This window comes from Hippocampus zosterae, chromosome 15 (genome assembly GCF_025434085.1).
Source record: "Hippocampus zosterae strain Florida chromosome 15, ASM2543408v3, whole genome shotgun sequence".
Classification (NCBI taxonomy): Eukaryota; Metazoa; Chordata; class Actinopteri; order Syngnathiformes; family Syngnathidae; genus Hippocampus; species Hippocampus zosterae.
The window spans coordinates 7,396,476-7,411,908 of record NC_067465.1 but is presented as its reverse complement, the minus strand read 5'-3'; the positions used below and the strand labels follow the sequence as shown (position 1 = coordinate 7,411,908).

Genomic DNA, 15,433 nt, shown 5'->3' with positions numbered 1-15,433 from the left:
CATTACTTCACAATTTTGCATTCCTATAAAAACAAAAACTACAAAAACACAACCATAACAGATGCTAAATGAGGGTGCCTTTCTGGTGTTGCTTTTTTCACAAAATAAATTCCTGTTTTGTTTGGAGAATGTTAATTTTTTTCCTCTCACCAAATAAAAAAAATGGAATTAAATATATATAAACAAAATGGAAAAGCAATACTGTAATATTAAATTGATAAAATTATAATTTTGTCAATTTTCCAACTGTTTGCAAAACACAGATTTAAAAAAAATCAGGCCTTTATTAGACTCTTTACTTACTTTAATTGCACAGAGTATTGCCACTTTTGCCGTTATCACAACGCATACATTGAACATTTAAATGTCCACCCACAATTTGACAACAATAAATACAAAGTTCATTTCATAAAAATACAGCATTTTATGCAGGATAGCGCTCAACAGATTAACATTGTCACTAGGAACAATCTAGTGCGCAAAGCTAAAATATTGCTCCAAATATATTAAAGATTTCTACATTAGGTCCAGTGAGTGTTGACTCCAACGTTAGCCAGCCGCCATTTACGTTTATTACAACAATAAAAAGGCTCTTGTCTAGTGTGATTAAAAAAAAAAAAAAGAATCACTCTGACATTGCATATCAAAAACTCCATGAGCACAATCCACGGCTAAAACGAGAGGCATTCATTCCCCAAAGAGAAGCTAGCAGTTTGTGTTCAAAATTCTGCTATTAAAATCTATTTTTTTGCATCTCATAAAAATGTAAAAAACAAACACATTGGATGTGCAATGAGCTGGCAAAATAATAACCGAGGCAAGTATGGTAGAGTAAACCACATTTTCAGGGGTGCTTATTTGTTTTCCAAGTCATCCCAGGATTGTATTTAATTCATGGAATGTATAATGTCTCTCAAACGTATCTCAGTAGTTCATTTAGTTTTCCCAGTGGCCTGTGTTGGTCTGTCATACGTATTCCCTGTTGTCGAGGTCTTTCTTGATGGCTTTCTTGATACGGTCAATCTCATCTTCTTCAGAGCTGTCGTAGTCGTAACCCCCTGTCTTCTTATCCTTCCCCTCTGAGCCGTCGCCCCCTTGGTGGTCTTGGTCCTCCGGCGTGGTGGTGCCCTGCAGCTCCTCGCGGATGGTGTTGAGCTCCACCAGGCCATCGTGCAACTGCGTGGCCACCTCGCGGATCTTGCCGGCAAACTCGGATTTGGCGCCTTTCTTCAGCTCCTTGGAGTCCTTGGCCACGAAGTAGATGTCCATGCCCACAAAGAGGCCCGTGAGGACGCCGGTGGCCATGCTGGCGATCTGAACGGCGCGTGCCGCAGTGCTGCCCGCCACGTTGGCGATCTGCACCACGCGCATGATCTCGTTGGCGTTGATAAGGATGGCTTTGCCCGCCATGGCGCCATCCTCGTAAAAGCTGCTGCTGAGCACGGGGAAGTCACGGTTGTACGCGTTGTTCTTCATCTTGATGAGGTCGAAGCGCCGCAAGTTCTCAATTCCCTGCTTGATGAACTTAAGGCACTTGTTGAGGTCCGCCATTTTCTCCTGGTAGTCCTGAACAATCTTCTCAACCTTCTTGCGGTCCATGGAGTTGTTGACCTGGTTGGAGATTCCGGCGCCGGCCGACGTGAGGCCGCCGGCCGTGGCCACGCCCAGCCCCACGGCCGTCACAATCAGGGAGGTCCCGAAAGTGACGGGTGCCAGGGCCAGGCCGGCAATGGTGGCCACGCCGCCAATAGCACTGGTGGAGCCGCCGGTGATCTGGGCAATCTTAGTGTTTTTGTTGAACTTGTCCAGGCCATCGGCGATGCCGTTCAGGTCGATGACATGCTGCCAGAGGCTCTCGGCACGCTCGGAGAACAGCTTGTTGAACACGCGGATGCCCTTCTGAACCTTCTCCGCCGTTACCGCAAATGCCCTGGCCAGAGGAAATGGTAGTTTCCGTTTTAAAAACCAACCAAGTGACTAGCAAGGAACTCATGCTACTCATCAGAATTTAGTGGTAACTTGTTCAATCCAAATAATTCGCAATTAATCCAATAAACAAAATACATCTGCAGCAATCTACAAAATGAACATTTTGAATAATCTTACAAACCAATTCTCTTCAGCCACTCACTAACCAACTAAGTGGCGGCTGACCATAGACTTCACTACACTACGTCATTTACTTCCATGTTGACAATCACTATGGCACAACTCTTCTGGCCAGTATTATCCATTCATGTATAGACATTGTAGGACTAGAAAAACAAATATGAAGGAGGAATTTATTGGAATGTCTACCCCCTTGTGTCAACAAGACCCCGACACTCACTTAGCTTCTTCTTTATCCGACATGTCTTCATCCTGAGGCGTGTCCTCCCAAGCTAAGGAAGAGCAACAAGGATACCAAAGATTTTCTAATAACACCGCCCTTTTCAAAGGTGTTGTGCAGAATTTGAATTTTAACTTACATTCCACGTTGTTCCACCACTCCATAAGACCCTCCATGTCCTGGAAGAAGATTTTAAAAAGTAGATTGCTTGATTCAGGCCTATTTACGCGGTGGTGCCATGAAGCTGCGATGATCTCAAACTGACCTGTCTGTCTTCAGGCTGTGACGGATCGATGCGGAACTCCTCCAGGCGCTCGAACAAACCCCTGTTCCTACCCTCGTTCTGAAACACCAACTATACATGAACTACAAATAATTAAAAAACGAAATGAATCCTATTCTTATTGTCAATCAACGTTAAAATCTTACAAATAAGAAAATGAACTAAAAATACATTGCACTACATCAAAATAAAAAAACATTCCATCACAAAAAAGTAAATGAGAAAAAAAATTGAGTAAAATAAATACAAATGAATAAAATGCAGATACAATTATAAAATAATTTTATAAATTAAAGAAAACAAAAAATACATGCTTATGTTAAATGCTTTGATCGTACATTTAACTGTAATTAAAACAAAGTGAAATTAAATCCAGGATAATTACCTGCAAATTCACTCAAACACTAAATTAAAAAACAATAATATTCTCTTTATAAATGCTACATTTAAATCCAATTAAATTAAAACAAGTGAAATTAAATGTATTTTTAAAATGATCTCAAAATAGTTAAAAAATAAAAAGCGAAAAAAATCTCAATCAAAACTAAATAAATGAGAAAAAAATAGAATTAAAAAAATCAATTAAAAAGATGCACATTTCATTTCAACAAAAATAAAAACAAAACCGAACGGAATGTCTCTCAAGTGTTTTCGTGTGTTTTATGGTGGAAGAGCAGTGTGTAATTAGAGCAGGTGTTCCTGCTGGATGCTAAAGAGAAGTAAGTGCTTTTTTTCATAGTGTGTTGTTGCAGAAGTGGCGTCTCCCTCGAGGGAAGCAGACAAACGAGTCAGGACACATTGTGGCGGCCTGATCTCGTCTTACATGCCTTCGATACGGTGGCATTGTGTCGGGAATACAAAAAAAATAAAAATAATAAATAAAGCAAAAACAAATATTGACCCAAAGTCTTCTCTGCTGAAAGACGAGGGTGAGAAGTACGGGCGGAGGCTGTCAGGTGACCGAAACGGCCCTTTAACAATGTGAAACATGATGAAGTGGCATTGTGTGAAAAGAAAACCCTGACAGGGTGGGACCAGAGTGACAGCATTGTGGAAGGTAAGAATTGTGTCAGCGAAAGAACATTGTGTCATGTTTGATATGAGACCTTACCAAGCAAAAATATGCACCGTGAGAATGCAAAAGAATACAATGATGGGTAAAGAAAAAAATCCATTTTGGCGATTTGCTTATTGTTATTTTTCTTTGCTTTGAGTATAAAGACGGACGGATTTATGATTTTTTTTAAAATCAATATCATCAATTACAAAACAGTAAATATAAAATTAGGATAATAAAATATAAAACCAAACTAACAAAAATAAACTTACATTGATTTAATTAGAAAACAATAAAAAGCATGATAAATCTAATAAAACCTGAAAAAAATAAACAAGAGAAAAATCCATTAAACAAAATACATGTAATGAGATGCAAAATTAAAACAACGAAAAGTTAAAAACAAACAACAAAATATATGCAATTAAATAAAGAACAAATACATTTAGAATAATAAATGTTAAAATAGAGTGCATAAAATGTAATTTTAAAAAATTAATTAGAAGAAAAACAAACTAAAGGTAATTCAATTAAAATACTGCTAAATTAGGATGAAATAATGTGAATGAATGAAATGAAAAAATGTCAAATGAAAGAATAAAAGTAAACTAAAACAAACGGAAATAAAATTATAAAATAATTCAAACAAAAAGTGTACCTCAGCATCTGCATCTCGTCTCTGCGCCGCTTTATTCTGCAACACACCCAAAACAAAGACGATTACAACACTTGTCATCTCATCAATATCCATCTTTTGAAACTCATTTATTGCCAGCCATTTTAGAAGATTTTGACATTTTCGGAATATTACGGTTGATGATCATATGTACACCAAAATACCAAATGAAAGAATCGGCTTTCTCCTTTCTTCATGCCTTTTTCCATTGTTTTACAATCAGCAGTCGATGAAGAGGTAACACGCACAAAATGTCGCCGATTTCTCAGTGGAATCTCAAATTGTGCTGATCTAAAACAGGGCATCAATGGCATGTACTGGTCGCCCAACCATCCCCGTTGAAAAAAAAAAAAACAACAGACAAGTATACTTGTCAAGAGCAGTGAAAGAGTTTAAATGCATTACCTTGACCCGAGGCATGAAGGGATTGTGTCGCTTTGGCTTCTTGACTTTGACCTAAAAAGTAAAAATCAATAAGTGAAACAACTATGGCAAAGAATTTATCATGAAGGCGGGAAAAAAAGACCTCTTTGGATTTGTTGGTAGCATCCTCGACCTCTTTATCCTCTTCTTCTTCTTTGCCTGTCGGCCCTTTGTCGTCTGATGGAGGCTGTTGTCAAGCGACAAGTGTTAAACATTGAAAATAACACTAATTACAAATGTGACATTCACGTACCTTGGCAGGGCCACGAGGCATAAATGGGTTGAAGTGCTTGTGTTTCTTCTTGCTCTGGAAAAGTGACACGTGGAGATGCGATGAACCTCTGTTACGGAGCATATTTTTAAGCAATCGTTTGGGGTTTTTTTGGGTAGCTATTAACAGTATACACTGACTTTGGAATTTTGCAACGAGTGTTGGCTGAATGCTCTGTTAATGACTTGCTGCCGTTAGTTTCCATCGATGCTACTTTCTGTTTGTCCATCGATTGTGTTTTGCATTACATGTTAGTTTTAAGATAGCGGACATATGTTAGAGGAAATTATTTGGCTTGGTTAAATATTTTTTTGTTTAAATATACACGTGAACACTTTTCTCAGGGATGAGCCGGACCACGATTGGCAAATATCCCACAAATAAAAAAATAAACCCGAAGGCAAAGTTTTTCCCGAATAATAGGGAAATAAGTTTCAATCTAAAAATTAAAAAAAAGATACATTCACGAATGCTGAACCACAATTAACATAAATAGAAGTACAATAATGAATGTTTCCTTTCATGTGTCAGTTTTACATGACAAGAGAAAAGCACTTGAAGTAAGCATGCCTGACCTCTTATTTTGGAGAACTGTGCGAGCAAGAGTGATATTAATTTCCTGAAACTGGGCATAGTCATTTCTTGACAGCGAGAGTAAGAAAATGCACTAAAGGAGTACTTTAAAAAATCTGCTTTACTAGGTCCTTTCGGACGTTTTAATGTGATTGAAGCACGTGGGAGCGATAAAACAAAAATAGGATCTCAAAACATTCGATACATGTCGAGCTCACCTCCACAGGGGTCACCTCATTTCCCTCGCCATCTTCTTTCAGACGCTCATCATCTGATTGGCCCTGCGAGATAATGACCTCGTCAATATGGATCTCCCCAACTCACATTCAAGATTCTTTGTCACATGACTCATGATCAAAACCTGGTTCTGGTTATCTTGCTTGGGCACAGTTGTGTTGGCTGCTCGCCTCCTGAGCTCCTGAAATCCGATAGCGGCGTTTCAGAAGCAGGTCAAGCACACACATGCAAGCGCGACTCCTTTGATACTGAATGCAACACAGACTGTGTTTAAGAGCGATATTAAGAAGATGACAAAAGAGTATTTCTGGGGTCCGTTTCAGAAGTCTTTTTGACTATTTTGAAGCAATTTTAGGATTCATTTTGTTTTGAACATGACGCTGAAGATGTTTTTGGACAATTTCAGGAATCTTTTGGTTGCTTTTAGAGTTAGAATTTTTTTTTTTCGTCTTGACCTTAACACCAATGGTGTTTCAGGTAACCTTTAGCACTCTTTTTGGTTAATTTCAGAACCCTTCTTGCCTGCTTTTGGATACACACAAACAACATTAGAGGCTCCGCCTACCTCCTGCGAAGGCTTGTTGGGGGGAACTTTTGGAGCTTCCTTATCTGCCCTCTCCCGAGACGTCATGTTCTTGTTGTCCTGCAGCAGAGAAGTACTTGCTATTTGTTGGCCCAAAGCATACAGTAGATAACTTGGCAGCAGGCAAGCCACAAATGTTTGTACCTTAGCGTCCTCCGATGGTTTCGCCGTGGCTTTGGCCTGAGCCTCTACCCGGTTCTTCTCCTATGAAGGCATGACAGTGACAAAGTTAAAGCGGCCGTGTGGGCACGAGAGTGTCAACTGGAAACAAACTGCTCTCAAACCTCCTGGGCGGGTTGATGTGGAAGTGGCGACGTTTCACTTCTCTGCTTTTGCTCTCTGTCGACGCCGTTGTTTTTGAGCTGACCAGGATGACACACACAGGAAGGATTTAAAGAGAGAGGATGCGTATGTGTTGTCACCATTTACTCATAATGAATATGCAGTACTTTTTGTTTCCCCTCCATTTGTTTGTCAGCTTCTATGAGCACCTCCGTGTCTTCCGTGTCTTTCTGCGCAAAGGAGGAAAGTCACGGAAGTACAAGTTAAAATGGTTTACTTTTGTATGAAAACTTTGTTCAAAAGTCAACAAAGGTCTTCTTACGGCAGCAATGGACAAAAGTTTATTATCGCTGGGGTCCAGTTATGAACTCAGTCTTGTGTTCCAGTACTAAAAAGTGGTGCGCAACTACAAGAATGTTCTTAACACACAGTCAGTCAGCACTATACACAAGACTGAAATACTGTTCTAAAATTTCCCCAAAATAACATCAGTGCTGCTCCCAAAGTCAAAGGAGTCCCCAAACTGTCCGACAAAAATGTCAGTGTTTCATTCCAGATGAAAGGAGTCCCAAGAATGTTCTGAAATAGTCTTAAAACAGTCAACGTTGCGGTCAAAACGAAAAGAGTCACAAAACTGGGTTCCATTCAAAGACAAGAAGCATCCTATAACAATTAAATGGTTCTGATTTGGACCTTTGTGTTCAAAATCACCGCAGTCCCCAAACTGTCCTAAAACAAGTTGTGCTGTCTTCAAGACCATTACATCTTGGAATGGTCTTAACCTCGGAGAACCCAAGAACCCTTTTCTCCTTTGGAAAATGAATTTTACATTAAGTGACTGCTATATGTTCACTGAACACCGACATTTATTTAATGCTTTAATTCTAATTTAGGATTAGGGCCAAATTTGACCCTTTGGGATTTAAGGGTAGCATTTGAGTAGCAGAATATATAGGGGCCAAATTTGACCCCGTGGGTTCTCCAGGGTTAAAAATGGTTGTGAAATGGAAAAGAAAGCCTGAAAGCGCCCAGCCGCCAATAAGCTCATGATTACATCACTAGCCAAGGACCCACATCTTCTACAGTCACTATGAAACTAGCAGAAGCGATCGACAATCAAGTTACTTTATTGGCAGGCCTGAATGGATTCAGTTTGGACATGGCTCCCATCATGGCGTTCTGAGGGAGGCGAGGAAACATTAAGATGGAGGACAACCGTTACCTTTGACAATGTGGGTGCAACGCGAGGAAGGTTTCAATACCTGTTTATGGCCGGACGACTTGTCACTAGCGGCAGGTGTGTCATCGTCACTGGAATCGCTGTGCTTGTCCTTTCCAGACCGAAATGGATTCAACATGTTCATGGCGCCGGCCAGCTTGCTCTGAAATCAAATGTTTCAAACAAACATGAATCACCCGTCAAAGAGAAGTTTCAGGATTTCCACGAAACAACTTGTCGAACCCGTTTATGGCCGGTCTGGTTCTCGTCGGTGTCCGACATCTCCTCACTGACATCTGCATCGGAGTTCTCCTTCTCCTAAACAACCGCACACACAATTGTTTTAATATTTATAAAATATTGTTGCGTCTTTTCATGGAAAACGGGACAAACAAACGAACACACCGGTTTATCAAGAGAGAAGGCGTTCTTCATCATGGCACTGAAGCCGTTCTGAGTGCACACAGACACGTTGATGTTAATGGTCAAATTCCTCACAAAAATCACATTTATGGACTACCTGTTTGACTTTGGGCTTCTCCGTCAGGTTTTCTTTGGAGCCTGTAGACGTGTCCTTAGACATCTTCTCTGCGAGACTGTCGTTGCTGGCAAAGAGCTCGCTGGCTGCCGTCAAATCTTCCTAAAAACACGAGAACAGACGCAAAGTCAAATTTGACATTGTCTTAAAAGTTCTAAAATTGTCCGACAGTCATTGTTGCATTTCAGACCAAAAGAGCCCTACAATTGCACAAAATGGGTTCTGAAGTGGACCCCCTACAAAAAAATTTCAGTGTGACCTTCAAAGCAAAGCAAGGTGGCTTTATTTGTATAGCACATTTCAGACACAAGGTAATTCTCAATGTGCTTCCACGTAGTTAAGAGTACTTTAATAATAATAATAATAATACATCACATTTGTAAGCGCCTTTCACAACACTCAAGGACACTGTACAGCCAAGACCAATAATAAAACACAGATAAAATAATAAATAAATAAAGAAAGATTTAAGGCGGGTAGGCAAGTCTGAATAGGTGGGTTTTGAGCTGGGTTTTGAATAAGGAAAGAGAGTCAATATTACGAATGTTGGGAGGAAGTGAGTTCCAGAGTTTGGGGGCAGAGCGACTGAAGGCTCTGCACCCCATTGTACTGAGACGGGCAGAGGGTAGAAAAAGGTGGAGGGAGGATGAGGACCTGAGTGAGCGAGAGGGAATGGAGATTTGAAGAAGATCTGACAGATAGGGGGGCGCAAGGTTATGGATGGCTTTGAATGTATAGAGAAGTATTTTGAAGTTGATTCTAAGTTTGACAGGAAGCCAGTGGAGCTGTCGGAGGATGGGGGTGATATGATGGAAGGAGGGGGTTCTCGTGATGATCCGGGCTGCTGAATTCTGAACAAGTTGAAGTTTATGGAGGAATTTTTGATGGACACCGAAGAGGAGTGAGTTGCAGTAGTCAATACGGGAAGTGACGAGACTGTGAACAAGGATAGCGGTGGTGTGCGGAGTGAGTGAGGGACGGAGGCGGTTTATATTGCGAAGGTGGAAATGAGCGGACCGGGTAATGTTATTGATGTGGGAGTGAAAGGATAGTGAACTGTCAAGGATGACACCCAGACTCTTCACCTGGGGGGAAGGAGATATAGTGGCATTATCAATTGTGAGGGAGAAACTGTCGGCTTTGTTTAGAGTGGATTTGGTACCGACGAGTAGGAGTTCAGTTTTATTGCTGTTTAGCTTGAGGAAATTGTGGGTGAACCAAGATTTGATTTCTGAGAGACAGTGAGAGAGGGACGAGGGTGGGAGAGAAGCGTCGGGTTTGCTGGAGAGATAGAGCTGGGTGTCATCCGCAAAGCAGTGAAAGTGTAAGCCAAATTTGCGGAAAATGTTTCCGAGTGGAAGGAGGTAGACAATGAAGAGGAGCGGACCGAGGACAGAACCCTGGGGAACACCAGAAGAAACGGGGAGGGATTGTGAAGTAAAAGAATCAACTTGAATGAACTGAGAGCGGCCAGTGAGATATGAGTGGAACCAATGTAGAGGGGTGTTGGTGATGCCTATGGTAGAGAGTCGATTGAGGAGGATGGGGTGAGAGATTGTGTCGAAGGCTGCACTCAGGTCAAGGAGGATGAGGATGGAGATAAGGCCAGAGTCTGCTGCCATGAGAAGATCGTTTGTGATTTTTATGATCTTTAAGCCAGAGAGTCCTGGGATAGTCTTAAGAATCTGAACAGAGCCAAAAAGTTATAAAAATGGTTCTAAAAACATTCAGCATTGGGTAAAAGAGTTCTAAAATTGCCCTTAAACAGAGTCAGCAGAAAGGAAAAACAAACGAAAGAGCCGAGAAAAATGTAAAACAAAATGGTGCGTTCAAGACCATGAGTAAAAGATATTTGACCTGAGACTGAGTTCTGCTTGCAGCAGTTTGTTTGGGCTTTTTGAACATTCCACTAAAGAATCCTCCTTTCTCCTGCGGAAACAACAGGAAATGAATGCTTTGGATTTCACTGCTATGCTAAGCCATGAGCTTCAGCACCACTGACCTTAGCCCCGCCCTCAGAGAGGTTTTCACTGCTGGCTGACAGTTCGCTGGATTGAGACAAATCATCCTGGACAAATCGATAAAATGCAAATTGAAGTTAAAATCATTCAACGACAACGAGAAGAAAATTGACTCCACTGCTGCTCACCTGAGATTTGTTTCTTAACAGCTTAGGTGATTTTTTAAACATTCCGCTAAACATTCCAGCCGACTCCTGAAAAGAGCACGTTAGCGATTGCCGTTAGCATCATTTCGTGCTCAAGTAATAGTCACCTTTGCGTTCTTATTGTTGGTGGCCAGGTTATTGCTGCTCCCTGACTGCTCGTCGTTTGCGGACAAATCATCCTGGAAAAGAAGCAGAATTTTGTCTACTGTCGGAGGATGAGGTCATATATGAGAGGGAAGGGGGAAATCACCTGTGCTATTTTTGGAGATTTTCTAAGCATCCCGCTGTTCTCCTAAAAGGAAAACAAACATTGTGCTCAAGAAATGACTTGAAATGAATTAAAGTGAGCTGAAGCAAAAGTCAAAGTTCAAGAGCAAAAGACTCCATTTGATCTAAAACAGTCAGTGTTGCATTCAAGACAAAAAGAGTCCTGAAAACGCACTGAGAAACACATTCTGGATTAAATTCTGGAACAAAACAATCCAGAAATTGTCCTTAAACATAGTCAGGGTATCATTCAAGACAAAACGAAACAAAATCAGTACCAGAAGAGTCTTGAGATGGGTCCTAAAAACATGTTCAGTGAACACTAAAAGTCACAGTTTCTGGTTTTCAAAGCATTTTTCAATGTGACAATAAATACTCACTCACCTTTGTGTGATCATTCACAGTGTTGTGATTGGCGGACATGTCAATGTCCAGAAGATCCTAAAAGAACGAAAGATGATGTTTTACTTTACTTTTATTCGACATGGGTTTTTTTTTTCTGTGTCATCTTAATCCAGTATTGTGCTGTCACCTGCGAGGGCCTGCGTGCGTGTCCCCGTTTAGGAGTTTTTTTCAGGATCCCGCCCAACACGCCAGACTTCTCCTACGTAGGCAAAGTGGTGTTAGCTTCAAAGGCTCACTGGTGTGAGTTTAACTGTGCCAGCGTGCGCTCACCTTGGTTGGCTTGGCTTCATCTAAGCTGCCGATGCCGTCCGAAAGCGCTGGATTGTTCTGTGAGAGCGCCACCAAAAAATATACGCATCAACACATTGTTCCTAAAAACAACTCTAGCACTGTCCTAAAATACTTCCACATTGCATTCAAGTACGTAAAAGTACACCCACAGTCCAAAAATACAATGTTGCCGCAAGTTCTATGCGCAACGCATTTTAAGCTTTATTTTGGAATGTTATGTCAAACGGAAATAAACCGTACCACACAAGCGTACATGAATCGAGCAACAACAACAATCAGACAATTTCTAGCTCAAAGCTCTATTGGAAACGTTGCGACATTCAATATTCACCTTGGTGTTGTCGTTCACGTTGTTATTGCTTGCGGACATGTCGATGTCAAGAAGATCCTGAGAGAACAAAATATATTTTGTAACACTTTACATGCGTATGTAAGTGTGATTGTCGTGTTGCGTACCTGTGAGGGCCTGCGTGCATGTCCCCGTTTGGGATTTTTTTTCAGTATCCCACCCAACATGCCAGACTTGTCCTGCATAGGACAAGTGAGTTTAGCATCAGAGGCTAACTGGTTTGAGCTAACTATACAAGTGCAGGTTCACCTTGGACGGCTTACTGTCATCTAAACTGTCGTTGCTCACCGAAAACTCTGGATTGTGCTGTGAGAGCGCTACCTGAAAAAGAAAGAAAAACAAAAACCACATCACCTTAATCTTTAAAGCAGCTCAAGCAGAATTGCGTTCAAGTCCAAAAAGTCCTAAAATTGCCCATCGATGTTGCATTTAAGAAACATCAATGTAGAACTCCAATAGCGGTAAAATACAGTGTTGCAGTCAGTGCAGCGTTTAGGGCAAAATGAATCCTGAAACACATTAAAGTCGGGCTGCAAGTAACAATTATTTTAATAATCGATTAATCTGTTGATTATTTTGTCGAATCATTGGATTAATTGATTTTTCATCCCTGTATTCTAAAACACAGCAATATTAGAAACAGAGTGCAGAAACAGATAAAAAACATAAATGACTTATTATTCAGTCACTGGTTTGGTCCGCAACATGTCAGAAAATAGGTAAGATAAGAAAACCTTTATTTGTCTCACAATGGAGAAATTCCCAATTTACAGCAGCAAAATTATGAAAGGGAGAAAGTAGAAGACAAAAATTATATAAATAAAAATATAAATATAAGAATGCTAAAAATTAATTTTTAATTGATTAGGTGTTGATTTATTGTTGTTCCTCTACATTCAACCATTCCATTAAAGACCAAAAGAGTCCTGAAATAGTCCTAAAACAATCAAAAAGGGTTATGAAATGTACCTAAAACAAAGTCTGCATTGTCTAAAAGACCATAAGAGTCAAAAATCGATCTCAGTGTTGCATTCAAGACAATTGAGTACGACAACGGTCCTAAAACAGTCAGTGTGGAGGCTACAACACAGTATCACAGTGTTATTTGTAGCCAAAACAAATTCTGTGTTGCATTCAAGCATGAAACTGTCTTTAAAAAAACAAAACATTTTAAAGGGCGAGGGAGCAAAAGTTTGAGTGCCGCAAGAGTGGCTGTGCAGCTCCTTTACTTTTTGTTCTTCTACTTTCTTCCTTTCATAACTGTGCTGCTGTAAATTGGGAATTTCTGCATTGTGGGACGAACAAAGATTTTCTTATCTTATCAAAAAGCTAGTGACAAGGCAACATGTAGCTTGTCTCATTTGTTTGAGGTTTTCCTTCTTTTAATCACGAAAGACAAAATAAAATGCAACAAGGTCGACAACAAACCTGCTGTGGCTCTTTGGACAATTTAGGCTGCTTCTTAAACATGCCTTTAAACATGCCCCCCTTGTCCTGGAATCATGGAGAAAAAAAGACAATGATTTTGGTGTCTTCATGAGCCTGATGCACAACAATGCAACATTAGAAACCAGGATGAGACCTTCGTGTTGCCGTTCAGACTATCGTTACTCTTTGACAGTTCACTGCTGACTGACAGATTGTCCTGTGGTGAAAACATTTAAATGGTAAGGTTGCAAGGTTCATTATTATTACTACAACTAGTAATAAAGTTATTACTAATATCATCATTATTATTACCGTTATCATTATCGTCATTTGTTACCTGTGTTTCGGACGACTTGGAGGATCGCTTGAACATGCCGCCAAAAAACGTCTTTTGCTGAAATGCAAAAGCAACTAATTTTTTCCCTGCAAATGGTGCCTGGTCATTACTCGACTACCCATTAGCGGTTGGGGAATATTTTTTTTTAAATCCCGCCTATGTTTACAAGACTCCATACACTTGATATGAGAGACTGAGTGCTGCTGTTTTTGGTGAGCAACAGTGTCCAAAAGGGCTCCACAGTTAACTCTAAGGAAATCCTACTCAAATAGGGATGCACGGTGCAAAGTCTGGATCGCGCTTGTGATCGTTGGGAAAATGCTCTTTTTATTTTTTAAAAATCAAGTGTAATTAATTGCAAATCCACTACAGTAGGTGGCAAGGGTTTATTCATTTTAAGTGGAATCGATAACCAAATCACTCTTCCAGTATTGATATGTAATAGTATTAACACCCCAGCAGTGAGTATCAGTGTCGATACCACATTGTGTCACTCAATCAATATACCATTAATTGGACAAAATTTATACTTTTTCTGTGAAGCCCCAAAAAGTAACTTTTGGTATACTGTATACAATTTTTGTGGCCATACTTTTTTTACTTTTTACAGATATCTATTTTTTTACATTTATACAGATATGCCTCTGCTCAACCTGCATTGTTTTGTGTTTTTGTTATTGTAAAGTGTCCTTTGTGTGTCTTGAAAGGCGCTTATAAATAAAATGTATTATTATTATTATAATATCATAAGGAGTGTTATGCTAAGGTATATTATGGAATGTTAATATTTTAATTTAACCTAGAATATGTATATTATATTTTAAAAGAAATAAAATTATCGGGGTGCAGCGCGCTTTCGAGCTCCTTGCCGGTGAATAAATGTTAATATTGTTGTCAATGTCACGGACTTTTTTTGCCTTTACGGACAAGTTTTAGGTTAGGAAATCATGACTGTCAACGATGGCAATGCTCTTCAGTGTGATATTATCGCCATAAAACGTTCTAAACTGATGAAATTCGTACTCACCGCGACGTCTCCCCCATCACACTCCAAGTCCATATTAAGGTCGCCGTACCGATCCTGTCCAAACACGTTGAAACAGTTTAACAACGACAACAGGATTTAAGTGTGTGTGGTAAGGATCCTCTCGCTCACCATTTTGGGTCTGTTTTAGCTTCAGACTCCAAAGCAAATTCGGGAAAATTCTTCACGTCCTTCTCTGCCCCGGTTCTTTCTGTGAAAGAGCTTTCTGCCGGGCTATTGAGCTAAGAAGTTCCGCCCACCTCTGCTCCCGTGGGACGAGGAAAAAAAACTTCACCCAGTCCCTTGTGACGACTTTTATGGAACAACAGCAAAGCTTCAAAATCCCGACGAACCAGTTTCACTAGTCTTTGTATTTATTAGAGGTCGGAGGGCGTGGTCGGTTTTACCTAGCAGCGAGAATGCTGCGAGGTGTGCTGCGTTCAATGCTGCTTAGAAATCTCAATATTAGAACGTAATTGAATTGACAAGTGTGCGTCATGGAAACACGGAGTATCCGATATTTCCATCAAGCATCTGAACGTCTCATATTCCGATTTTAAATCACCATTAAAATCCAGATATCGCTGGCGTTGGGAAGACCTCCTGTGTCACAATTATTTATAGTCACAATTATTACTATCACAATTATTTATAGTCTATACCGTCGGTCAGTCCATACGTGTGGTTGTTATTT

At 40.3% G+C, this 15,433-nt stretch overlaps 1 protein-coding gene across 3 annotated transcripts; it reads right to left on the bottom strand.

The window, feature by feature from the left end:
* Positions 1-454: 454 nt before the first annotated feature.
* Positions 455-15,094, bottom strand: LOC127616436 (nucleolar protein dao-5-like). Of its 3 annotated transcripts, none has more exons than XM_052088011.1 (35): positions 14,872-15,094; positions 14,743-14,796; positions 13,716-13,772; positions 13,533-13,595; positions 13,379-13,444; positions 12,200-12,271; positions 12,058-12,129; positions 11,934-11,989; positions 11,581-11,653; positions 11,438-11,509; positions 11,290-11,346; positions 10,889-10,930; positions 10,746-10,817; positions 10,621-10,686; positions 10,474-10,539; positions 10,329-10,400; positions 8,454-8,573; positions 8,339-8,386; positions 8,177-8,251; positions 7,977-8,096; positions 7,840-7,893; positions 6,882-6,944; positions 6,717-6,794; positions 6,565-6,636; positions 6,415-6,492; positions 5,974-6,030; positions 5,831-5,893; positions 5,022-5,075; positions 4,872-4,955; positions 4,751-4,801; positions 4,328-4,363; positions 2,595-2,672; positions 2,469-2,508; positions 2,330-2,381; positions 455-1,930 (listed from the first exon to the last, which is right to left on the bottom strand). In XM_052088011.1, exons 1-35 carry the CDS (start codon positions 14,872-14,874, stop codon positions 967-969), a joined length of 3,150 nt encoding a protein of 1,049 aa, XP_051943971.1. In that variant the 5' UTR covers positions 14,875-15,094; the 3' UTR covers positions 455-966. The 3 variants fall into 3 exon arrangements, with proteins under 3 accessions (XP_051943971.1, XP_051943972.1, XP_051943973.1); XM_052088012.1 differs by having other exon boundaries at positions 6,577-6,636; XM_052088013.1 differs by lacking the exon at positions 7,840-7,893.
* Between the last annotated feature and the right edge of the window lie 339 nt (positions 15,095-15,433).

Excerpts from the sequence above, each read along its gene's own strand:
- LOC127616436 (XM_052088011.1), bottom strand. Across the intron at positions 10,540-10,620 it reads TGTTAAGAAACAAATCTCAG|GATGATTTGTCTCAATCCAG; the intron begins GTGAGCAGCAGT and ends CGATTTGTCCAG. Across the intron at positions 7,894-7,976 it reads AGTCGTCCGGCCATAAACAG|AACGCCATGATGGGAGCCAT; the intron begins GTATTGAAACCT and ends CGCCTCCCTCAG.